General features: G+C 49.4%; 3 protein-coding genes across 4 annotated transcripts in view; all 3 read right to left on the bottom strand.

Annotated features, from left to right (window-relative positions):
- The window catches only part of abcc5 (ATP-binding cassette, sub-family C (CFTR/MRP), member 5), a 64,089-nt gene that overhangs the window by 10,986 nt on the left and 26,997 nt on the right, over nucleotides 1-26,106 (bottom strand). The window lies entirely within an intron of this gene.
- On the bottom strand, nucleotides 1,624-12,989 carry LOC139336398 (AP-2 complex subunit mu-like). The gene is made up of 11 exons (XM_070970508.1): nucleotides 12,835-12,989; nucleotides 11,395-11,514; nucleotides 9,726-9,991; nucleotides 9,310-9,407; nucleotides 8,629-8,764; nucleotides 6,272-6,416; nucleotides 6,060-6,176; nucleotides 5,834-5,969; nucleotides 5,403-5,500; nucleotides 3,424-3,535; nucleotides 1,624-2,448 (listed from the first exon to the last, which is right to left on the bottom strand). Exons 2-11 carry the CDS (start codon nucleotides 11,466-11,468, stop codon nucleotides 2,314-2,316), a joined length of 1,317 nt encoding a protein of 438 aa, XP_070826609.1. The 5' UTR covers nucleotides 11,469-11,514; nucleotides 12,835-12,989; the 3' UTR covers nucleotides 1,624-2,313.
- LOC139336387 (segment polarity protein dishevelled homolog DVL-3) lies at nucleotides 13,883-25,751 on the bottom strand. 2 transcript variants are annotated; one of them, XM_070970495.1, is made up of 16 exons: nucleotides 25,320-25,751; nucleotides 22,870-22,939; nucleotides 22,237-22,370; nucleotides 22,061-22,125; nucleotides 21,384-21,528; nucleotides 20,416-20,512; nucleotides 19,888-19,957; nucleotides 19,450-19,589; nucleotides 17,473-17,549; nucleotides 16,883-16,950; nucleotides 16,339-16,419; nucleotides 16,125-16,259; nucleotides 15,746-15,913; nucleotides 15,105-15,311; nucleotides 14,386-14,601; nucleotides 13,883-14,269 (listed from the first exon to the last, which is right to left on the bottom strand). In XM_070970495.1, exons 1-16 carry the CDS (start codon nucleotides 25,493-25,495, stop codon nucleotides 14,214-14,216), a joined length of 1,905 nt encoding a protein of 634 aa, XP_070826596.1. In that variant the 5' UTR covers nucleotides 25,496-25,751; the 3' UTR covers nucleotides 13,883-14,213. The 2 variants fall into 2 exon arrangements, with proteins under 2 accessions (XP_070826596.1, XP_070826594.1); XM_070970493.1 differs by having other exon boundaries at nucleotides 13,899-14,601.

The following is a 26,106-nucleotide window of genomic DNA, read 5'->3' as shown; positions in this document are numbered from 1 at the left end:
CACACACAAAGACACACACACACACAAAGACACACACACACACACACACACACACACACACACAAAGACACACACACACACACACACACACACACACACACACAAAGCTGAAAACAAACAACTGACTGTTTTTTCAGGCTGTAGGTCGTCATGGTAACCAGCAGCGTTTCATTGGTCTAAAAGTCAATCGATGGAGTCGCAGCTCAAAGGTCAAAGGTCACCACCATTAATGTTTGAGTTGAAGGGACTGAACCCAACACGTCCTGGTCTCCTCAGGCTCTGGTCCACCCCTGAAGACACTACATGTCCCACAGTGAGACCCATTAGCGTCTCTTCCCTCCACTGAGTAACAGGTGACATCACAATGACATCACAATGACATCATCAGTGGTACAGGGTGTTTGCTCTGAGTGAAATTAGAGCGAAAGGTAGGAACAGAAAGTCAGACCAGATTTAAAACCAGCGGCTCATCAGAAATCGTTCTGCTCGACAAAACAAACGAGAGCAGACAAAAGTCTGGACGACTTCCTGTTGGCGGCTGGTCCACGACCTCGGGACCAAAGTGCTCCGGATGACCTTTGGTCTCGGTGGTGCTCAGGGATGTGGGGGTGGTTGATGTGAGGAGACGACTTGATGTCTCAGGTGGTTTTTCAGGGATTTACCTTGAACACTTGTGATAAGATGAAAACCTCCATCAGTCTCAGTCGTTCAGAACGGTTTCAGGTTCAAACATCAGAGGTCCGTTTCCATGGTGATCCTAGATTTGCTGCGGTCTTCCTCGTGTCTTCAGTTTCCTGTTTTCGCCATTGCTGATGTCGGCGAGTCAAACGCTAATGAGCTGAATCAAGTCGGGAGGTCGAGGTGTACCACAGGTCACTTCCTGTGCTCATCCGGCGTCTCTTCTCCAGCTGTCAGACCTCTGTTACCTGGAGCGCCCCCTGTGGTCCGGCCTCGAGGCGCTCGCCGTGAATCTCATGACGTAAACGTTTCATCGCTCCTGCGTCACCAAATCTGTGATGAAGCAAAGTGCTGGAGGAGCTCCAGCGTTCAGACTGGCTGTGCATCAGTCACTGAGGGGGTACCTGAGAGGTCACCTGAGAGGTCACCTGAGTGGTCACCTGAGGTCATCTGAGAGGTCATCTGAGTGGTTACCTGAGAGGTCACCTGAGAGGTCACCTGAGTGGTTACCTGAGAGGTCACCTGAGTGGTCACCTGAGGTCATCTGAGAGGTCATCTGAGTGGTTACCTGAGAGGTCACCTGAGAAGTCACCTGAGAGGTTACCTGAGAGGTCACCTGAGTGGTTACCTGAGTGGTCACCTGAGATGTCACCTGAGTGGTCACCTGAGAGGTCACCTGAGTGGTTACCTGAGAGGTCATCTGAGAGGTCATCTGAGAGGTCACCTGGCTTAGTTAACAAGGTGTCACCTAACCCTGGCGACCACATGAGATAATTATTACGTTGCTTTAAAGGCTTTCATCACTTTCACTGCTGATATTTCAATTTTATTTTTGTTTACTGTGATTTTCTTTACAATTAATGAAATGAAATAAACTTTAAACGACTTTCACTGAGAACTTTACGATTCAGCTGCTGCACAAATAAAGACACACCGAACAACAAATACGTCTGAAGAGTCGATCTTTATTGACAAAACTGAACATTAACGACACACACACACACACACACACACACACACACACACACACACACACACACACACACACACACACACAAACAGACACACACACACACAAACAGACACACACACACACACACACACACAAACAGACACACACACAGACACACACACACACACAAACAGACACACACACACACACACACACACACGTACACACAGACATACACATCTGGATACAAACAGTAAAAAAAATTAAAGCGACACGTTTTCACCAGAAATGAATTCAGATCGTCAAAGAGTCGACAGAGCGAACGTGTTTCAGGAGTGAAGCATGCTGGGTAAGCATACACATCACAGGTACACTATGAGGCAGGAGGACTCTGCTAGGTCCCTGCTGACCCAAAGGATCCAAACCAGGTCTACCTACCACACGGTCTCCTCTGAGTCAGGTTCAGGGGGTTCAGGGAGGTCAAAGTTCCTCTGAGGTGTTTTCTGGAATGTGATTGGCTGATCTGCGTCCCCACATGGAGCTCATCAGACATTTGGAATAACTCAGGAGTAAACACAGAAAACTGAAGAGCAACATGTCACGCACGCACGCACACACACATCTGGAGAGGAGATGTCACGGGGCCAGCGTCTTTCCCATCAGCCCCGGCAGCAGCGGTGGGGTCAGCAGCGCGTTTCGTAGATGCCGCTGCGTCCGATGTAACGAACCCATTTAATGACATCGTGGTCGCTGTAGTTGAGCTTCGGCTCGAACACCTTCAGGTACCGAACCTTCAGACCTGAGGGAGCGAAGGGCACCTGAGGAGGAGGAGGAGGAGGAGGACGAGGGGGAGGAGAAGGAGAAGGAGGAGGAGGACGAGGGGGAGGAGGACGAGGGGGAGGAGAAGGAGGAGGAGGAGGACGAGGGGGAGGAGAAGGAGGACGAGGGGGAGGAGGACGAGGGGGAGGAGAAGGAGGAGGAGGAGGAGGACGAGGGGGAGGAGAAGGAGAAGGAGGAGGAGGACGAGGGGGAGGAGAAGGAGGACAAGGGGGAGGAGGACGAGGGGGAGGAGAAGGAGGACGAGGGGGAGGAGGACGAGGGGGAGGAGAAGGAGGAGGAGGAGGAGGACGAGGGGGAGGAGGACGAGGGGGAGGAGAAGGAGAAGGAGGAGGAGGACGAGGGGGAGGAGAAGGAGGACGAGGGGGAGGAGGACGAGGGGGAGGAGGACGAGGGGGAGGAGAAGGAGGAGGAGGAGGAGGACGAGGGGGAGGAGAAGGAGGACGAGGGGGAGGAGGACGAGGGGGAGGAGAAGGAGAAGGAGGAGGAGGACGAGGGGGAGGAGAAGGAGGACGAGGGGGAGGAGGACGAGGGGGAGGAGAAGGAGGAGGAGGAGGAGGACGAGGGGGAGGAGGACGAGGGGGAGGAGAAGGAGGAGGAGGAGGAGGACAAGAAGGTGGGGGGGAGGACGAGGGGGAGGAGAAGGAGAAGAAGGGGGAGGAGGACGAGGAGGAGGAGAAGGAGGACAAGAAGGTGGAGGGAGGACGAAGAGAATGAGAAGGAGGACGAGGAGGAAGACCAGGAAAGGGAGGAGGATGAGAAGGGGGAGGAGGACGAGGGGGAGGAGAAGGAGGAGGAGGAGGGTTAGTGAAGCAGCACTAACAGCTGGTGTGTTTCTTGGTGTGCAGCAGCTAAAGCTTCTTCTGTGAAAGCTGATGGAGGACCAGTCGATCAGCAGAGACCTGAAGGATCAATGACGCTGATTGATAATCAATGTGTTCAGTTTGTGCTCTCACCTCAAAGTTCATGGAGATCGGAGGCCGAGCCCACTTCTTCTTGTCATTGGTCGGCAGCAGCTCGATCTCAGCGCTGATCTGAGACTCCTTCATCCCCGCCATGCGCTTTATCCTGACAAACACACACACACACACACACACACACACACACACACACACACACACACACACACACACAGATGAATCATGTATGTGTGTAAACTTCCATCTCTTCTTCCAGAGTCCGTTTTCTACAACAGTCACCTGAACGCCACACAAGACAAGACACCAGACTTCAGCTACACACACCACTGACCCAGGTCCAGCCAGACCGCTGACCAGGGTCCACACAGACCACTGACCCAGGTCCAGCCAGACTGCTGACCCAGGTCCACGCAGGCCATGGTCCAGGTCTGCACAGACCGCTGACCCTCCACCCAGACAGCTGACCCGGGTCCCCACAGATTGTGGTCCAGGTCCACCCAGACCGCTGAACAGGGGTTTTGCTGTGATGCTGAGCTTTGGACAGGTGTCCAGTCCACCTGCACTGATGATGTCACTGTGAGACCGCAGGTGCACACAGCAGATCAGCTGTTTACGCATTGAAATCAGCTCCAGGACAGCAGACTGACTGATCCTGGGTCCAGTCCAGCTGATGAAACCCGTCAGTCCTCGCTGGTCTCAGTGCTTCCTGCCGCCGCTGCGTCTCCTCTCTGTGCTCCTGCTCCTTTAAAGTCCAGGAGGGCGGACTCTGCGGGCCGGCTGCGTCCCGGTGATGTAATGCAGAGGCGTTGTGCTGACGCAGCGCAGCGGGAGGTGCTGCCAGCGCTGTGGACGGTGTGTTCGCGCTGATGCTGCAGAGCTGCTCCGACCTCTTCGTCAGCACAGACGGGTTTTATTGCTCGGCTCAGAGGTCGAATCATCGATCTGTGGGAGCGAGCGTCACTACAGCACCTCCTCAATGACAAACGGCCCGAGGAGCGCAGGAGCTGCGTCACCCCGTCCAAAGCTCGGCCGCGGCTCGCAGTCTGATCCTCGGTGCAGTAAAACGTGTCCAGGTTTGACCGCTGGTCCCCAAAGATTCGCTTCACCATGTTTGATTTGGAGCAGAGCGAGACAGACAGCGGCCAAGGACAGACGCAGACTCACAGCGAAGCAGTAACTCCTGTTTGTCTCTGTGGACCAGTGTCCAATTAATATTCTGCATTCAAACCTCAGTCTTTCCTGTCCTGACGTCCTGAACACCATAAGAACTCCAGAGTCAGTGTGGAAACATGAAATATTCTGGCTCCTCCATGTGATTCCTCCTCGCCGTCCTCTCTCACGCCTCTCCTGATTGGCAGAAGTATGTCTTCCAAGCCAGAGTCACTGATGATTGGTGGAGCAGTGAAAGATGAAGCGACTTCGATGTTGTTTTGGTCACTTTGAATGAAGTTTGTTTGACGATGTTAAATGGCTGTTTTTGTGAATGAAGTCTGGTGGTTTGGTGAGAGCGATACAATCAGAAAGGTCCCTCCAGCACGTCCACCTGCAAACAGTTTGACTGGACGAACTCTGGAGCGTGGAGGGATGAAGCTGCAGCCACCACTGAGACACTAAGACATGGACAATGCGTCCATAAACAGATGATGTTTGACTGGAATTTGTCCTGTTTGTCCAGAACACTGATGTCAAACAAGCCAAAGTAACATGCAGAGGACGAAATGTGTCAGATGTGTCGAAGCTGCTCATGTTGACTGCATGTTCAAGACGTTTGTCTCTGTTGGACTGTTTTGTCCTCTGTGTGTTTCTTCATACGTCGTTTGGACAGAATCAGTGGACAAATGTGACCGACTGAAGCTTCTGCTCAAAGGTCTGGATTTCATTTTGCACCAAAGCACATCGGTATTTTTCCAGAAAGTTATTAGAAAAGAGAGACAGCTGAAGTAAACATGACCCAAAATATCAATCACAATATTAATAATATTAACAATAACAGCAGAAGAAGAAGCAGCTCTTACTTCCACACGATGGCGTTCTCGCTGGCTTTGTACTTTGCTTTTCCCTTCATACAGATGAGCTGTACCCCGCTGGTGTTGAGGGGGGTGGGGATCCGAACCTGGGGGGGGGGTCAGGGAGTTCACGTGAGTTCACGGTTTGGTCTCTAAACTGGACAAAGTGTTTTGTCTCTGTCACACTCTGAATGACTTTCTCTGAAGACAAACATTAGCAGAAGCTGGTTTGGGAGGAAGTCGCCTGAGAAGACGAGAGCAGGGCAGAAGATGCTCAGGTTCAGGTTCATAACAATTGCCCCTGGTGGGATAATAAAGTTGTCTGTATCTGTATCTGTAGGTTATTTCTGACTCCAATATTTGCTTAAAGCTTGTTCCGTGAACTCTGAATGAGGATCGGCGACACAGACTCAGGACCTGACCAGGTCCCTGGACTTTACCTCGATTTTCTGAGCCAGCAGCGACGACTTGAAGTTGGACTTGATGACGACTTTGACCTCCAGTTTGGTGCGACCGACCTCTCGGACCAGAGGGATGACCCTGAAGGGCAGGATGATGTCTTTGGTGGTCCGGTACCTGCAGACAGACAGACAGACAGACCGTCTCACACGTGCTCTGCTGTCTACTGTCTCCTGGACTCGGCGTGGTGTGCGAGCGACCTCTGACCTCATGAGCTCGTAGTCTCCGTCCGGAGGGATGAAGCTGATGCTGCGCTCAGAGTCGAACTTGCTGAGTCGGACACACTGATGGAAGGTGCAGTCGTCGATGGCGATGGACTGTTTACTGAGGAGCAGCAGGAGGAGAGAGGAGGCGTCACTACTGAAAAACCACCTTTACGTCTCAGACAGGAAGCGGTCGGACAGCGCGTGACCTCTGACCTCTTTCCGCCGTCCTCAGAGCTTCCTCCTTTTCCCTGCCGGTCGATGACGATCTTATCGTTCATCCCAAACTTACACTCAGGCATCCCGCTCAGGTAACTCTTCATCACCACCCGCCCCGAGACGTGAGCGCTGAGCACCTGACCTGCACGCACACACACACACACACACACACAGACACACACGCACAGAGACACACACAGAAACACACACGCACACACAGAGACACTCACGCACAGAGACACAGAGACACGCACACACACACAGAGACACACACGCACAGAGACACACACAGAGACACGCACACACACACAGAGACACACACGCACAGACAGAGACACACACAGAAACACACACGCACACACAGAGACACACACAGAGACACGCACACACACACAGAGACACACAGAGACACACACGCACAGAGACACACACGCACAGAGACACGCACACACACACAGAGACACACACAGAGACACGCACAGAGACACGCACACACACACAGAGACACACACGCACAGAGACACACACAGAAACACACATGCACACACAGAGACACGCACAGAGACACACACAGAGACACACACGCACAGACAGAGACACACACAGAAACACACACGCACACACAGAGACACACACGCACAGACAGAGACACACACAGAAACACACACGCACACACAGAGACACACACGCACACACAGAGACACACACAGAGACACGCACACACACAGAGACACACAGAGACACACACGCACAGAGACACACACAGAGACACACACGCACAGAGACACACACAGAGACACGCACACACACACAGAGACACACACGCAGAGACACACACAGAGACACGCACACACACACACACACACACGCACAGAGACACACACAGAGACACACACGCACAGAGACACGCACAGAGACACACACAGAGACACGCACACACACACAGAGACACACACAGAGACACGCACACACACACAGAAACACACATGCAGAGACACACACAGAGACACGCACACACACACAGAGACACGCACACACACAGACACACACAGAGACACGCACACACACACAGAGACACACACAGAGACACGCACACAGAGACACACACGCAGAGACACACACAGAGACACGCACACACACACAGAGACACGCACACACACACACAGAGACACACACGCACACACACAGACACAGAGACAAGCACAGAGACACACACACGCACAGAGACACACACAGAGACACGCACACACACACACACACAGAGAGACACACACGCACAGAGACACACACAGAGACACACACACACACACACACACACACACACAGACACACACACACACACACACACACACACACACACAAACCACACACACAGAAACACACACACACCACACACACACACACACAGAAACACACACACACAAACCACACACACACACACACACACACACACAGACACACACAGACACACACACACACACACACACACACACACACACACACACACACAGAGTTAGACAGCGCCCTCTGGTGGCGTACAGACGCAGCTCCGCCTCTTCCTGTCCAGCTGTTTTTAAACAGCCTCAATGACTAACGATGATGTCGCGCTGCACTGTGATTGGCCGAGCTGAGGACTCTGCAGGCTTTTCTTCTTTAATGAGCAGCTGATTTATGTCGACGCTGATTTCTGGAACTTCAACATTTTTATTCTCAAATACGTCGTCGATGGAAACGACAAATTCAACAAAACCTTTTCTAAGAAGAGTTACCGCAAGTTCAGACGTCATTTAACCTACAAGACTGATCAGCTGTTTCTGCTCCGACAGGAGAAGGAGAAGAAGAGGGAGAAGAAGAGGAAGAGGGAGAAGAAGAAGAAGCAGAAGAAGAAGAAATAGAAAAAAAGAAGGCAAAGAAGAAGAAGAGGAAGCAGCTGTTTCTGCAGACTGAAGCCTCAGACCCGACTGAACCTTCTTCACATGAAACACTTCTTCTTCAGTGGTTAAATGGGTTGATGACTGGCGCCACCTGCTGCTTATCAATGAACAAACTCCTGATAATCAATAACAGATCACTCACAGGTTTAACTGTCAACAACATGAGACTATCAACATGACATAAGATAAGATAAGATAAGATAAAGTCGTTACAGCCAGCGAGTTACAAGGAGCAAAGGAGACAGGAGGAAGACATCAGGACAGACAGGAAGTGGACACTGATATTATGGTCTGTTCGTTTCTACCAGAGCTTCTATTTGGCCCTGAAATGTCAAACTGAACCACTCTTTATCCGCAGTATGAGCAGTGTCAGTAGTAGTAGTCGCAGTACTCATAGTACGGGCAGTATTTGGACATTACCTTGCGGGGACATGAGCAGGTTGACGCTCTCCAGGACGTCCAGAAACAGCTCGTTGCGTCTGTATTTGATTCCTTCTCTCCTCCAGCCGATCTGACCCGTCACCTGGCTGGTGATCTGAGACTGCTCCTCTTTGGTCTGCAGGGGACGAGAGGGGAGACGCTGTCTCTGCGGGACTACGTCATGTGACTTCATGCCCAATCCCAGTGTCCACACTGACTCCGAGGACTGTCCCACTCTCAAATCATCAAGCTAACGAGGGTCCTCGTGGACACTCTGAGGGGGGACACTGGGATCTGGTCTGCTTTCAGGACCCTGAACAGGCGTCTCTACACGTTCCTGATCCACACCAACCAGTGGTGGACAGACACTAAGGACATTACTCTGCTGCAGTACAAATGTGAGGTAATTGTACTTCACTGTGTGTGTGTGTGTGTGTGTGTGTGTGTGTGTGTGTGTGTGTGTGTGTGTGTGTGTGTGTGTGTGTGTGTGAGTGAGACTCACATGGTGCTGCAGGATGATCCAGAGGAGGAGGAGGAGGAGGAGGAGGAAGAAGAGGCCGAAGGAGAACAGACAGGAAACAGTTACTGAGTTACTGGCGGTGAACCTCTGCACTTCCTGTCCATGTTTCACATTAAAAGCCTCACACTGAACATTTCTGTGACTTTACGTGAAGCCCCGACGCCGTGTGGTCGTACCTGACTCTTGATGCCCTGCTGAGTGATGAAGGTCTTCAGAGCTCCAGTCTCTGAGTTCTGAGGGTAGCCGAAGTCCAGAATTTCTGTGGAACACAAGCTTGTTTACGACAAACAAACAAACAAACAAACAAACAAACAAACAAACAAACAAACAAAGAGCAGGAGAGACGTGCCGCTCAGCAGAGACGACTCCTGTCGGCGCTGTATTTTCTTTAGGTTTTGATTTTCTCGTCCACAGATAACAAAAATCAAAACCTAAAAAAACCACAGAGCGGCAGAGCGAGGGCGGCCGCAGGCGCCACTTCCTGTGGCGCTCCAGGTTTAAAAACAGAGCGTTCCTGTGAGGACTGAGAGCGAGACGCAGGGACGCCTCCGACATGAACCTGACCAGGACTGTTTACCGTCGAGCAGCTCGTAGATGAGGACAAAGTTGTTCTTGACGTTCTCCTCGCTGATCTTGCCAAAGTAGGCGGACATGACGTCACACATCTTGTAGAGGAACTCGAACACCATGGTGGCGTTGACGTTCTGCTTGGTGACGGCGGCCAGCCAGATGTTGGAGCGTTTGACGTGGAAGAAGCTGGTCCGGGCGATGTTGGTGACCGGAGAGCGGACCTGCTGCCGGGCGTGGATGACGTTGACTCGAAACGCGTCCACCGCATTTCTCCTGGACAAAGACGAGAGGAAAGCACGCACAGATCACTTCCTGTAGCGGATCGATACTGACACTGACGAAGCAGCACGGCCGACTCCACGCTTGTCAAATGTCCACCTGACCGGCTCGTTCTGGAGCTCTGGACCACGCACGCGGTCGTCAGCGACCGTCCACCTGCGCGTACTTTCAGGTGGAGGACAGTCAGTGGCCCTTGAGTTGAGACAGTTTTGTGGACTTCCTCCCTGCACTGAGGTCTGACGGACGTCAGTGAGACATCTGTCCTGCTGCTGGACTCTGGTGCCACTTCCTGCCCTCCCTGCAGTGATTTTGGACATTAAAGGTCCAGTTTAAAGGACTTCATCCTGGATTTGATTAAATTCGTCTTTCCTGTGTCTTTACTCTGAATAAAGTTTTCTTTTGTCTTATTGACGAGGACAAACAGCTTTTATTGTTCTCATGTGAGAAGCTGTGATACGTTCCAGAGGGACAGATGTCTCACTCTGTCCTCAGCAGCCATGTTATTGGCACAAGTCGAGATGACCTCATCACTTGCTGCAGGGCTCAGCGCTACGCTACTGTTGCCTAGCAACTGGCCCCCCGCCTCACACAGCGGCAGCGAGGCTGCAGATCTCCGTGGGGTCGACGGAGAGCGTCTGAGGAGGTTTTACAAAAGAAATCGTCTAAAAATAAAAGAGATGATGAGTGACGTTAAAGAGGGGCAGGAAGTCGTCTGAGCCTCCATCGTCCTCGGAGCTTTGCTAAAAGGTGTCCTATAACATTGGACACTGAGCGTCTGTTTAAACCTGAGACCTTCAGAGACACGTGAAGTTTTAGGAGGACGCTGTGCTGAACACTGTTCTGTCTGTCCTGGACGATGACCTCATCATCTGATCTGTTATCTTCATCAACTCAAACTTTGATCTGGAAAGAGACTTGAAGCTAAACAGTGACTGAATGTTGGGCCCTGTGAGACCTCCACAGCAGGACTGTCCCTGAACGCAACCTCACTGTCCCCGAACGCAACCTCACTGTCCCCGAACGCAACCTCACTGTCCCCCAACGCAACCTCACTGTCCCCGAACGCAACCTCACTGTCCCCCAACGCAACCTCACTGTCCCCCAACGCAACCTCACTGTCCCCCAACGCAACCTCACTGTCCCCCAACGCAACCTCACTGTCCCCCAACGCAACCTCACTGTCCCCCAACGCAACCTCACTGTCCCCGAACGCAACCTCACTGTCCCCCAACGCAACCTCACTGTCCCCCAACGCAACCTCACTGTCCCCGAATGCAATCTCACTGTCCCTGAACGCAACCTCACTGTCCCCGAACGCAATCTCACTGAACACATCCTGAGTAGACATTGTGAGTGTTTGGCTCATGGGCACATCAGCAGCGACCTGCAGGACTCACCCGATGTCATCACGGTACACCCTGGAGATCAACACCTCCCCCTTGTGGTTGTAGATGAAGAGTCCTCCGATCATGGCCGATGCCCATCAGTCAGTCAGAGCTGATCATAATGAAGAGTCACTGCAGCACAGTGAGGAAGAGGAAGAGGAGGATTATTATCAGTAACTTTAATACAACTGGTGGTGAAAAGTAAAGTGTCGCCCTCATCGCTGTCAAAAACTAACGTATGAATTAAAATCCAGTCTATGACCTGCTGACTGCATGAGAGTGCATATGAGAGCTGATGCCACCAATAAATCAAAGCTAGCCACTGCAGCTAACATGTATGTGCTAACTAAGTGAACTTTGTGTGGCTCATTAATTAGCCTGTGCAGCTAACCTGTATCTGCTCAGGGACCTTTGGTACAATGCTATGACAGCATACTGTGTCGATATTCCATCAGTTTCTTCTCTTGAGTGCAGACTGAGTAAAGTGTGCAGAGTGAAAACAGTATTTGAGCAGCTTCCTCCTCTGAGGAGCATAATTGCACCTTAACGTGCACTGTCATTTTATCTCTGGTTTAGTAACATGGTTCAGGAATCGGTATTTAAATCGGATGTCCGTATCGGTATCGCATGTTTTTGAACGATACATGTTCCTCCAGTCTGAGCTCACATTTCACATGACATTTTAATAGCGATCACCACTGACTTCAAACATTTGTCCCTCTGCTAGCTAGCACGTTAGCTTAGCTGCACCATAGAAAAAGAGAAATGTTAACCACAGTCAACAACTATGACATATCTGTGCGGACGCTGACGTTCCTCTCCAGCGGTGAATAATGTTATCGCTTCAGCCTCCATATACAAATCTGACGTTTTAAAGTGTTTTCATATCGCTCGACTCAGCTACACACATATATCGTCAAGCCAACGAATACAAAGGAAATACTCACTTTAGTACTTTCGGCATACAAATGAAAGAAAAAGCAGTACGTATTCTGATAAGATTTCAACTTTGAACGTCAGAAGTGAACAGCACGAGCCTAGTGACTGATGTGACAGCCAAGGCACGGACATCAAGACGTAACTGACAAAAACGACAGTTATCGACTGAATCGTAAGATTCTCGGTTGAAAAGTGAATATAATATTTAACGTAGCTGCTGTTTGTATGCGCCGAATTTAAAGGAACTCCTCACTGACTTATAATCGATATTACATCATGATGTGCACATAATGTTCCGGTATTGATAAGCAATACATGATTGAAAATCAGGATTTTCAAAGGCTGTTCGTAGACGACGACTAGCTATTAGCAACAGCAGCTAACGTTACCGCATCAGTCGGACTGTGACGACTCCGCCGCGGTCTTCGCCGCTGCTGCAGTGCAGACAGACGGACAGACAGGCAGACAGACAGACAGCCGGGCGGTGGTGGAAAGTGTCCTCCATGTCCTTACCCGCTTCGTAGAGATGCTGCTCTGTCTCCGGGCTGCCTCGCAGAAAACCACCCCGGCCCTGCCGTCACTCCATCGGCACTTTTGACCGTGAACACCGGACTCTCCCGTCTCCTCCGGTCAGAGGCAAGATGTCGGCGACAGGAGCGGACCGTCAGCTGACTGCAACCCGGCCCGGCCGCGTCCCATTCTGAACAGCCAGCCTCCTCCGCCCAGACTCCTCCTGCCACACTAAGCGTACCCGAACCTTCCACAGAAACCTGTTTTAACTGGTTTAACTCGGCCGTGTTGGTATGAGTCACACACGGACAGAAAACCGGCTGCCGCTCTCCCGCTCTGACCGCTCACGGTGATCGAGGCGGCAGGTAAGCGGATGGGAATGCGTCCCTCCCTCCTCCCGATGTCGGGAGAAAGGAGGCAGGGAGATGTGCATATGAATAATGATCATTAACGCGCAGCAGGCCTCATTCACGCAGGCCCGCCCTGCTGTCTCTGACTCACTGAGACCAGGACCAGGATCTGATGGAGGGCCACAGGATCCGGAACCCATGTGTCAGATCTGTCCAGGAGGCCCGAGAGCTGCAAGAGGCATCATGATTCGCGTCTTTAGAGCGACCCTGCTTCACTACCTGATGTGTCAAAATCTACTTTAACACGTTCTCTCATTCACTTTAGTGCGTTCATGTTGCAGCTTCGTAATTCATGAGTTCATCAGATGAGCAGTTTGTGCGCAGATGGGTGAAGGCAGCCTGATCTCACAGGAAACTCCTGCGTTTTCTGTCAAAAGAAATGCTGTTTTTCTCTCTTGTGGCCTGAACAAACGTGGACGTCAGCAGGACAAACCTTCACTGGAAAGTCTGGGCCAAAGTCTAAAAGAACCCACATTTGTGAAAGCCAGCCTCTGAAACCGAACCTGCACGAAGACAAACACGTCACTTTGTTTTCCGGCGGTCCAGAAGCCTGAGCTCAGTCCTCCACGTCCAGTCAAACATGCTGACATTCATTTCATGTCTTTGTTCTGAGGTGAGACAAAGATTCAACACGTGAAGTTTGTTGAACACTTTTAATGTTTTCCTTTGAAAATGCCTCAGAGTGAAGACAGACGGGTAAAATAAAACTATGCTCATAAATAAAAACACTAATCTTCTTCATCAGACTTCTTCCAAATATCTCATATTTACATACTTGAGTATACATGATTGGCGTGTGCTCTGGGGGTTCACATCAGGTGAAGAAGACAATGATTAGATGAGCAGGTACAAACAGTTCTTGGATCCACTGAGACCTGAATCCTGCTGACAAACCGGGCTCCGCAGAAACTGGTCAAACAAGCAGCAGACCCTTTTTCCACCTGTCAGAAGCCTGAACAATGGACGTCCATCTTATCCAGGTCTTTGTCCTCCTCCTGGACAGCTACAGGTGCCCCCAGGTCCATCACCTGACAGGATGTGACATCATCATCACAGGGTCACATGACATCCACAAAGAAATCACTGGGGTTTCTCATGGCCAGGCAGAAGGACTGTCGGGAAGCAGAAAGGTCATGATGCTGACCTCGCGGCGGCGAAGGGGCCGGCGGGGGGTCCTTTGAGTCTTTGTTATCATGGAGACCAGAGAAGAAGGTCGGGGGTCGTCGGGCGCCGTCGTCAACGGGGGACTCGGCCACCAGCCGTTTGTCAGGCAGAGCGCTCACTTCCTGTTTGCTGGACTCTGATTGGCTCCCTCCTCCTCCCTCCTTCTGACCGTCGCTGCAGTTTGAGCCGCTGCTTCCTGCAAACACAATCCGTCACGGTTGACTGTTACACAACTGACCACATGGTGGCGCTAAAGTCTGGAGGCTCCTCTGCACCAAGCATGAAGCCTTTAGTCACCACAGAGTTATATTATGGGATGCAGTAAACTTCAGCAGAAGGCAACCAATCAGAGAAGAGCAGTGAAACAGAAACACACAAACGTCTGAGTTCAGGAAACGTTCGTGACGACTGAACGAAACAAAAGAAAAAGGTGAAAATGGTCCAAGAAAGAAACTATGGGATGGCTGATACGTGGCCACACGGCGCCGCTGACCTTTATGGTTTGTGAGATATAAGTTTCTGTTGATCCTTATGGGAATATGATGTATTGATTAGCTATTGATTATTATTTTTATACTGATATGGATCAGTGAGTCTGAAATAAAGTTGAATTGAAACTGAGCGTTAGTGTTTGTTTGCATGAAACCTGCAGATTCCAGATGACTATCATCAGCAGAGACAAGAGGACAGACTTCTCACCCTCACTGTGCTGACTTCCTCCTCCCCCCCCCCAGGCCAGCAGCTGGTGCAGGGGGGGGGGCGAGCTGTAGGGGTGAGGGACGGGGTACTGGTAGGGGAAGACTGGGGGCCACTGGGGACCTGAAGCTGGAGCCGGCGGGTCACAGTCCGACCCTCCTCCTCGACTGGAGGTTTCTTCATGATCCAGTAGAGACATCACGCCCAGATCTGACAGACAGGAGGAATCACATGGTTACTGCCGGTGAGAGGATCAGGATCCAGACCAAAGTTAGACCTGCACCAAAATCTGCTTCAGTTTCCTGCCAACAATGTCTGCAGGATCACAGACATTTGAGCTTCACTGTGTTTGTGTTTGCACACTGAAGACTATCGTACGAGCCGCAGCGAAGACAAACTTTCCAAATCCACTAAAACTATTTTCATTCATTTTAAATGAACCACGATGACCAAAACACAATATTTTCAGAGAAAAGTTGGTACTTTTTGAAGGATTCTCTGCAGCTGGTTTCTCTTTTGGGTTCTTTGCCTCCATCTTGTGGCAGTGAGCGGTACTGCAGCAGCAGAGTTCTGACTCAGTCCTGGGTTGTATAAACGGCTGATTATCAGTGTTGCTGTGCCTGAACGTCAGCGGCCGGCCTCACCTCCACAGAGGTCTCCGAACACGTAGTAGCACTGCTCCGAGAAGGTCACCTTGTTGACGGTGTGTCGGATATAACCAGCCTTTAGCAGGTTTCCAGCATACTTGCGAGCTTCGCGGCGGTCGGTGAAACCTTCCACGTTACGATGGAGCCAGTCCACCACATCTGAACCTGGACAGACCCGAGACAAACTGAGATTAGAGGCTGATCTTTGTAGAATTTGGATAAGTTAGGAATCCCTCTTGTTGTTCTCAGGTGGCTCGGTGGTGAACCAGGCTTCATCTGGGACACAACAGTGGGTACGTCCTCCCTTCACCTGCATGAAGGGAGTACAGGTAACTGCTCAGAGAACCCAGACTGAGATGTGAGCTGGCTGTCTTACCGATGAAGGCGTTGGGGATGGTGATCTTCAACCACATCCGGTCCCGAACCTCCAGGCCGGACTCCGAATTGGCCATTGCCTTGACAACAGCTGTCATGTTGCTGTGGATGCTGAGATGGTTTTCTTCGTGTATACCTGAAATACCTGGTATTACTGTTGGAGTCGTGGACAGACGGTGACGGTTGAATGCTGCAATGGCTGATGGGAGTCTTACCATAGTGTGGGAGGAGCCTTCCTGTCATGGCGGCGGTGTGTGACACCCAGGCAGCTGGGTCGATCGGACGGACCGGCTCGCCTTCAGGATGTGAGGAAAGATGGAGGAGGCCGGAGAACAAAAGGCAAACGCAGTGTGTTAGTCTTAGTCTAACTAAACCAAACAGAATGTTTGACATCAGAAACCCTGCAGACACACAGCATCAGATTATTCTAGAATAGATTATATTCCCTTACATTCATCATCTAACCCCATCTGTCCACATCACCTGCACGCACAGGTGTGTCTGCGTGCCTGTGAGAGCCAGAAAGTCTGAATCAAAGCGTCAACATGAAATTAAGGAATTCTTCTTCTTCATAAAGATGACGTTTGATTCACTGTGAGACGTTTTAGCTTCATTAGCTGTTAGTTTCTGTGCTTTCTGACACAAACTGTCGTCTTAAAACAGTCTCAGACTTAAAGTCAGAATTAGGACAAAGGCCAGTAAAGGACGAGATTATGTTAATGAGGGTCCTCAGAAGTGAAGAGATGCGTGTTGACTCACTCCTCGGCAGTGTGAAGCAGCCTCGTGGGTTTGGATCCCAACACTTTGCCACCGTTAACGTCACAGGACTAAAGACAGAGGGACAGATGGACAGACAGACGGATGGACGGACAGGTATATAAACAGACAGCAGTGTTAGTAGTACTATATGTGGCCATGTGTCTTCAGTCAACTCAGTTTCCACGTACAGGGGACTGACGATCAGGACTTTTAAGTCTTGAGCATCTCAGACCAACTTTTGTGACCTTATGAAACCAACAAACCGACATCTGTGTTCTTCTTCTCGCTCCTCTTGTACTGGACGTGGTCGCAGCTGAGGCTGCGCCATAAACCCCTCGACACTGTCTGACATCATCCGCCGCCCTCCATCAGGCTGTTCTCAAACATAGGAGCGCTAAATGCATCCACATGCTAACAATGCTAACAATACTAACATTTAGCAGGTTTAACGTTTACGGTTCATTCTGAGTCTGAACCAAAGTTCATCAGTCACTCCAACAGTACTTCAGTGGTACAAGTCAAAGAGGCACTAGTGGCAGTAATAATCATAATATTAGAAGTAATAGTATCATTAGTATCAGGTGTCTCACCCAGGTTTGTGAACGATCTCTCTCAGGACTCGAACAGCGTCGTCGTTACTCATGTTCTCAAAGTTGATGTCGTTGACCTGACAGACACAGAAAATACCACTGTTAGCATTATTACCGCTACCAGATACCACTGTTAGCATTATTACTGCTACCAGATACCACTGTTAGCATTATTACCGCTACCAGATACCACTGTTAGCATTACTACTGCTACCAGATACCACTGTTAGCATTATTACCGCTACCAGATACCACTGTTAGCATTACTACCGCTACCAGATACCACTGTTAGCATTATTACCGCTACCAGATACCACTGTTAGCATTACTACCGCTACCAGATACCACTGTTAGCATTATTACCGCTACCAGATACCACTGTTAGCATTACTACCGCTACCAGATACCGCTGTTAGCATTATTACTGCTACCAGATACCGCTGTTAGCATTATTACTGCTACTAAATACTGCTGTTAGCATTATTACCGCTACCAGATACCGCTGTTAGCATTATTACTGCTACTAAATACTGCTGTTAGCATTATTACTGCTACCAGATACCGCTGTTAGCATTATTACTGCTACTAAATACTGCTGTTAGCATTATTACTGCTACCAGATACCGCTGTTAGCATTATTACTGCTACTAAATACTGCTGTTAGCATTATTACCGCTACCAGATACCGCTGTTAGCATTATTACCGCTACTAAATACTGCTGTTAGCTTTATTACCTCTACCAGATGCTGCTGTTAGCATTATTACTGCTACCAGATACCACTGTTAGCATTATTACTGCTACCAGATACCGCTGTTAGCATTATTACCGCTACCAGATACCACTGTTAGCATTATTACCGCTACTAAATACTGCTGTTAGCATTATTACCGCTACCAGATACCGCTGTTAGCATTATTACCGCTACTAAATACCGCTGTTAGCATTATTACCGCTACCAGATACCGCTGTTAGCATTATTACCGCTACTAAATACCGCTGTTAGCATTATTACCGCTACCAGATACCGCTGTTAGCATTATTACCGCTACTAAATACCGCTGTTAGCATTATTACCGCTACCAGATACCGCTGTTAGCATTATTACCGCTACTAAATACCGCTGTTAGCATTATTACCGCTACAAGATACCGCTGTTAGCATTATTACCGCTACTAAATACCGCTGTTAGCATTATTACCGCTACAAGATACCGCTGTTAGCATTATTACCGCTACTAAATACCGCTGTTAGCATTATTACCGCTACAAGATACCGCTGTTAGCATTATTACCGCTACTAAATACCGCTGTTAGCATTATTACCGCTACAAGATACCGCTGTTAGCATTATTACCGCTACTAAATACCGCTGTTAGCATTATTACCGCTACCAGATACCGCTGTTAGCATTATTACTGCTACTAAATACCGCTGTTAGCATTATTACCGCTACCAGATACCGCTGTTAGCATTATTACTGCTACTAAATACTGCTGTTAGCATTATTACCGCTACCAGATACCGCTGTTAGCATTATTACTGCTACTAAATACTGCTGTTAGCATTATTACCGCTACTAGATACCGCTGTTAGCATTATTACTGCTACTAAATACTGCTGTTAGCATTATTACTGCTACCAGATACCGCTGTTAGCATTATTACTGCTACTAAATACTGCTGTTAGCATTATTACTACTACCAGATGCTGCTATTAGCATTATTACTGCTACCAGATGCTGCTGTAGAAGTGATCCTAAAGAGACTGTTTAATTTGAATGTGAGTAAGTTTGTGAACTTTGTCTCAGACATCTGGAGGAGAAAACAAGATGGAGGATTCAGGATTTCATTTTAAAAGGACACAAGAATTAAGAATTAACCATATCATTCACTTAGGTCGCACGTAGTACCATTAACAGCTGTATTAGTAGTACCTGCAGTAATGTATCTCAGACAGTAGTAACAGTACTGTAGTACCTGCAGTAACATGTCCCCGGGTTCGATGCGTCCGTCTGCTGCCACCGCTCCTCCCTTCATGATGGAGCCGATGTAAATGCCTCCGTCTCCTCGGTCGTTACTCTGACCAACAATACTGATACCCAGGAAGTTATACCTCTCTGACAGACAGACGGACGGACGGACAGGTGGACGGACGGACAGACAGACAGTGTTAAGGTAAGCTTCGCAGGTGAAGTCAGGTGAGCACACACACACACACACACACGCTGTTGGAATAAGTGCTGAGTCATCGAGGCTTCATGGAACATTCATCTGATAGGTGCTGTCTGTTTCCATGGTTACAGGACAAACTAACAGCTGACTCATCCTGACTAAAACTTGTAGTGAAGTACATTGTCGTATTAGTACTTTAAGTAAAGTAAATAATCAGAGTACTTGTTCCACTCTGGTACTCACCCATGTTCAGAGTGACAGTGATGACGTTGAGCGACATGGTGGAGTCAGTGACACTGCTGAAAGACACAGACTGACAGGGACAGAGAGACAGAGGGACAGACAAACCCACAGAGCAGAGAAGGAAATGAAGGACAGATCAGTGACACAGGAGGACAGGCAGAGGGACAGACAGACAGACAGACAGACAGACAGACAGACAGACAGACAGACAGACAGGTAGATAGAGACATACAGACAGGTCAGAGAGGCAGATGAGGGACAGATCAGTGACAGAGGACAAGTAGAGGACTTCATCATCACTGACAGAACAGACAGCCGTCCTCACAGACTGAACTGTGGCGCAGCAGTGTCCTCAGCTGGGACCGTGAACCTCATGTTTCATACCACAGCCTGAGAGTCAGCGCAGGGGGCTGAGAAGAGCTTCCTCCCAGGGACCGCCAGAATAAAAGCACAGGCTGTGAGCAGCTGGACAGGCTGTGTGTGTGTGTGTGTGTGTGTGTGTGTGTGTGTGTGTGTGTGTGTGTGTACCCTCTCCATTCGCTGTGTTTTGGGTTTTCGGTGGCGGCGCCGTTGTCGCCTGACGAGTCGCGGTGACGAGCTGCTCTGCTCTGTTGATTGGCTGAACCTGGTGTATGACATCACAGAGGGAGACACACCTGGTTCAGTTTACACGTTTTTCTGTTTGAATGTAAAAACATTTAGCGAAAAAGCAAAATGAATGATGATCTGAAAATAAATAACAATGAAAAGCTGAAAAAACTTTCAGTCCTGGAATCAAACAGAACGTCGAATCGTTACTTCAGACATCGAACACTGAGCGCTTTACAGGTAAACTGTTCAAAACAGCTGATCCAGGCTGGATCCAACCAATCACAGCACGAGGACAAACAAACAAACAAACAAACCTTTGAAAACAGAATCAAACAACATCTGCGAAAAACACTGAAATGAACAAAGTTCCAGAATCCAGACGAGTCCGGAGACGAGCCGCAAAACTAGAAAGCCTGAACGGAGACGATCCGGTCTCAGAGACAGAGACAGAGACACATTATTTCTGCTCTCAGATCAGCTGGGACTCTTTTATCTGATGGACAAAACACACTGCGCCGCCGGTCACGTGACCTGCAGCAGCCAGTCAGAGCGCGAGGGGGAGGCCCGAGTCTGAACGGGTTTACTGGGGCAGAAGAAGAAGACCTGAGGGCAGGTGAGTGTGTGTCATCAAACCGACCAATCGCAGTGAGCGTGATGTCAGTGTGCTTGAAGGAGCAGTTCAGCATTCATACAGCAGTTTCATCTCTGTGCTAATTAGCTTAGCTTAGCACAAAGGCTGGCAGCACAAGGTACTTTTACTTCATCTGAGTATTTTCAGTACTTCAAACCAGAAGATGAGCTGAAGATTCTGCTGACGCTAATAAAAACAATAAGAATGAACGGAATCGTTAATAATGACGGAAGAATTCAGAATCCTGACGGAACGTTTCATTGATCGTACTGACCTTCCTCCTGAGTCTTCCTCAGACGAGCAGAAACTGGTTGTCTCTAATTGGCTGCTCTGCTGGGTTGATGAGCTGTCGCCTCCACCTGCGGGTTCCGCCCCACTCTGCTCAGGTGGTTGGGGGGTGTGGCCATTCAGACAGCCACCTGCAGAGGGAGCAGCCAATCAGAAAAGCTGACAGCAAGATGATGGACAGGACAGAAACCAATCACAGAGGATCAGATGATGATGAAAACATTGAACTGTGGCTGGAATCAATAATTCAGGTTTTGACTGATTTTAAGATTCGTTCACGCGCAAAAGACGAAAACTGAACAGATGATCACCTGTGATGGTCACCTGTGACGTTCACCCGCATCACCTGTGACGTTCACCCGCATCACCTGTGACGTTCACCTGTGACATTCACCCGCATCACCTGTGACGTTCACCTGTGACATTCACCTGCATCACCTGTGACGGTCACCTGCATCACCTGCGACGATCACCTGCATCACCTGTGACGGTCACCTGCATCACCTGTGACGGTCACCTGCATCACCTGCGACGATCACCTGCATCACCTGTGACGGTCACCTGCATCACCTGTGACGATCACCTGTGACAATCACCTGCATCACCTGTGACGATCACCTGTAATGGTCACCTGTGACAATCACCTGTGCTAGTTATTCTTACCTGGATCATTCTCTGGGTTGACCTCTGATCCCTGCAGCTCGTCCTGACCACTCACAGCAGCAGCACTGACAGACAGACAGACAGACAGACAGACAGACAGACAGACAGACAGACAGACAGTGTTCTGAGATCAGCTCTTTGACAGCATCAGTGATTCAGGTGAGACAGGTACTCACTGGAAGGACGGAGGTCTGGAGTCTCCAATACCACCTGTCCTCTCTACTGGGGGTGGGCCCAGATCAGTGGGAGTGGCTAAAGTCAGAATATCTGAACCCCTGAACTCTGACTGACAGGTGTCTGAAGACACCAGCTGGAGAGAGACGAAGACATCAGATCAACACCTGGACACAGTGTGTGTGTGAGTGTGTGTGTGTGTGTGTGTGTGTGTGTGTGTGTGTGTGTGTGTGTGTGTGTGTGTGTGTGTGTGTGTGTGTCTGTGTGTGTGTGTGTGTGAGTGTCTGTATGTATGTAAGTGTGTGTGTGTGTGTGTGTGTGTGTGTGTGAGTGTGTGTGTGTGTGTGTGTGTGTGTGTCTGTGTGTCTGTGTGTGTGAGTGTCTGTATGTATGTAAGTGTGTGTGTGTGTGTGTGTGTGTGTGTGTGTGTGTGTGTGTGTGTGTGTGTGTGAGTGTCTGTATGTGTGTGTGTGAGTGTGTGTGTGTGTGAGTGTGTGTGTGCGTGTGTGTGTGTGTGTGTGTGAGTGTGTGTGTGTGTGTGTGTGTGTGTGTGTGTGTGTGTGTGAGTGTCTGTATGTGTGTGTGTGTGTGTGTGTGTGTGTGTGTGTGTGCGTGTGTGTGTGTGTGTGTCTGACCCAGCAGACGACTCGTCCATTCACAAAGGGCAGCCTGGCAGCATCATCACTGATCTCCTCTTTGACAACCCTGTGAACACACATCATCATCCTCATCACCTTCATCTTCATCATCACCCTCGTCCTCCTCTTTTTACTCAGTTTCACTTCAATTTTTTGTTTTTATTCTCTTTGATTTATTTAAAGATTCTTCAAGATATTTTTACATCCAGATATGAACACACACACACACACACACACACACACACACACACACACACACACACACACACACACAGATCATCACCAGAGGCCCGTTGCACAAAAGTAGGATTAAGACTTAAGTTAAGGATTAAGTTCAACTGATCCAAAACATGAGCGTCCAGGCAGACACGAGTCAACAAGCCAGCTGAAACCTATCCTGGATCAGTGTGTGCACGCGGCCTCCTCAAACAGACCCCGCCATCGATCACAGAGTCACCGATTCACCATGGCAACCAGAGCGGCGTACTTTCCCCTGTCGGAGGCAGAAGTCCTCATGGAGGCTTACGAGGAGGTGAAGGACCGAATTAAAAAGAAAGGTTAGAAAACAACGAGAGAAAGCGTGGCGAAGTATCGCAGACAAACACCCACTGACTGCTCCGCTGAAACATCACAACTACAATCCAAACAGCTGATTCACATCTCCGAAAACGTAGTTGCACTCTGATTATGAATCAGTTGAAATTGTGTAAATGTAACTCCATCAGACTGTAGAACTCCTTGATAATTTCCCTTTGGGATAAATAAAGTTCATATATATATGTGTGTGTGTGTGTGTGTGTGTGTGTGTGTGTGTATACAGAGCTATCACACATGGACTGGGACAAGCCTGCCGTCTTCCCTGATGACGACAGTGGTCGGCTGGTCAGGGACCAATCTGTGTTAAATTATTTCAGTTAACATGCCTGTTTAAATTTCAGTGAAATGTGTCCTGCATTGGCAGAGGAATTTGTGTTATTTTTATTCAGATTGATTTGGCCTCTTGTGTTTGTGCTGTATACTGTGTGTATACAAGCTTGCAGGGAGTCTACTCATCCATTCATCTGTTGTTCATTTGATTTGTGCTGCTTTGTTTCAGTGTGCAGACGTGTTGTGTTACATACAGACCTTTGGATGTGTGTTTCTTCTGTGTTGTATAATATGCTTTGATTCTGAGTCACTGTGTGACTTCAGTTTGGAAAGAACTGATGCTTTGATTTATCCTGATTCAATAAAGGAACATCATGTTACTCTTTGATGTGCAGGGTTAGGGTTAGGGTTAGGCTAGCCCTTACCCTGTAGGGTCTGGAGCAGGCCAGCTCCACAGAATAAATCTCCATGGTAACTCATCCCATAACAGATCCCACTTTCAGCTATCCTGCTTTTGTGCAACCGGATCACCGATAAGTTGAGCCAGGATCACCAACATATCCCAGTTTAGTGCAACGGGCCCCAGAGGACAAAACTGACTCTAAACATTATTGTTGTTTTTGTTGCTGTTTTTGTTGTTGTTGTTTTTGTTGCTGTTGTTATTTTTGTTGTTGTTGCTGTTGTCGTTGTAAACAAGTGTTTGAGAGGTTTCTTTCACAGAAACGTCACCAACAGACGTGAAAGCAGCACTTTGTCACTTTGTCTCCACATGATTTATCAATAAAGTTAGAGCTGTTTCTGAACGTCTGATGTCATCAGACCAGCTGATTAATGATGTCATCATGTTTCCAGGCGGAACACATTTCATTCAGGTAATTTATCTTCTGTATCATCCATCGTCTGATTGGTCGATCGGTTTAAGAAAAAGGTTGAAAATGAAAGAAAAAAGCTTCAAAAGAAGGTTCACTTTAGCTTAGCTTAGCATAAAGACTGGAAGCAGGGGGAAACTGCTAGCCAACATTTACGGGGACGCCAGTCTGCAGACTGAAATACGCCACAGCAGGACCGGGACCGGGACCAGGACCGGGACCAGGACCAGGACCAGGACCAGGACCAGGACCAGGACCAGGATCTTACAGTGAGATGAGTGAGCTTGTCAGACCCTCTCCCAGCTGATCCGCTCGCTTCAGAAATCTCCTCCTGATCTGATCCCAGATTACACATCAGATCATCAGGTCACATGACCATCATCATCATCACCATCACGACTGCCTCACCCCCACAGCTCCATCATAACACACGCACGCACACACACACAAACACAGTCACACACACATATGCACACACACAAACACACAAAGTCACACGCACATACACACAGTCACGCGCGCGCGCACCCACCCACACGCACACGCACCCACGCGAACCATTTGAATCAGAATCTCTGACTTATTGTCGAAATAATAATCATTAATATTATTGATCATCTCGGCTTGAATCACATGTATCGATAATCACAATATTGGTGACGTAACGTTTTATCATCTGCTGATCATCTTCTCATCGATCACGTGACTCACCCGAAGTCGTCGTCCACGGACTTAAAGAAGAATTTGACGTTCGGTTTGTTCACGACCTGTTTGAAGTCCGCCAGGGTGACGCGCTGCGCGGGCACGTTGATCCGGATCAGGTAGGGGGTCTCCTGGTCCTCCAGGTGGTAGATGACCCGGGTCTCCTCCGCCATGCTGTCCCCCATGGAGCGGCCCGGCACGGCCCGGGACACCGCACCGGCCCCGAGGCGAGACACGGGGGGGATGCTGATGCTGTCTGTCTGTCTGTCTGTCTGTCTGTCTGTCCGTCCGTCCGTCCGTCTGTCTGTCTGTCCACCTGTCTGTCCACCTGTCTGTCCACCTGTCTGTCCGCAGGTCTCCGCTCTGTTCTGGACCAGATGTGTCGGTCCAGCTGCTGCAGGTCTTTGATGCTCAGTCTCCTCCGGAAGCAGCGGCGCCGTCAAGTGCATAAAGTGATATACACACTTCCGCTTTGGCCCTTCAAAACAAAAGCCCCTTCAGAGCCTCATAATGGGGCTTTGAGTGTAAAGTTTGTCCGCTGCCTGCTGTTTCATTTTGGTCCAGCTTGTCTTTTCTTAGCTGACGTTTGAAGATGCTGCCTCAGGTGAAGGACAGGTGTCCTAAAAACAGACCACAGTTCTTTTGGCCTGGAACAGACCAATACTAACGTCCATCCAAAAGATTTCTGTTTCATTAGAATCTCCTCTGACCTAAACTCACAGTACAGTTTGAATGTGGATATCTTTATTTTTAGAAAACGGAACCACGCGCAGGCCTTCTTCGACGGTTTCCTGTA

Source organism: Chaetodon trifascialis, chromosome 9, assembly GCF_039877785.1.
Source record: "Chaetodon trifascialis isolate fChaTrf1 chromosome 9, fChaTrf1.hap1, whole genome shotgun sequence".
Classification (NCBI taxonomy): domain Eukaryota; kingdom Metazoa; phylum Chordata; class Actinopteri; order Chaetodontiformes; family Chaetodontidae; genus Chaetodon; species Chaetodon trifascialis.
The sequence above is the reverse complement of the archived record's forward strand: the minus strand, read 5'-3'. Positions and strand labels throughout refer to the sequence as shown.

Excerpts from the sequence above, each read along its gene's own strand:
- LOC139336398 (XM_070970508.1), bottom strand. The coding sequence starts at position 11,468 with ATGATCGGAGGACTCTTCATCTACAACCACAAGGGGGAGGTGTTGATC. Across the intron at positions 6,417-8,628 it reads CCTGCTCATGTCCCCGCAAG|GTCAGGTGCTCAGCGCTCAC; the intron begins GTAATGTCCAAA and ends GTGTGCGTGCAG. Across the intron at positions 5,970-6,059 it reads GGAGACTACGAGCTCATGAG|GTACCGGACCACCAAAGACA; the intron begins GTCAGAGGTCGC and ends GTCTGTCTGCAG.
- LOC139336387 (XM_070970493.1), bottom strand. The coding sequence starts at position 25,495 with ATGGGGGACAGCATGGCGGAGGAGACCCGGGTCATCTACCACCTGGAG. Across the intron at positions 22,371-22,869 it reads ATGGACGAGTCGTCTGCTGG|CTGGTGTCTTCAGACACCTG; the intron begins GTCAGACACACA and ends GTCTCTCTCCAG. Across the intron at positions 16,420-16,882 it reads CTGCTTCACACTGCCGAGGA|GCGAGCCGGTCCGTCCGATC; the intron begins GTGAGTCAACAC and ends CACATCCTGAAG.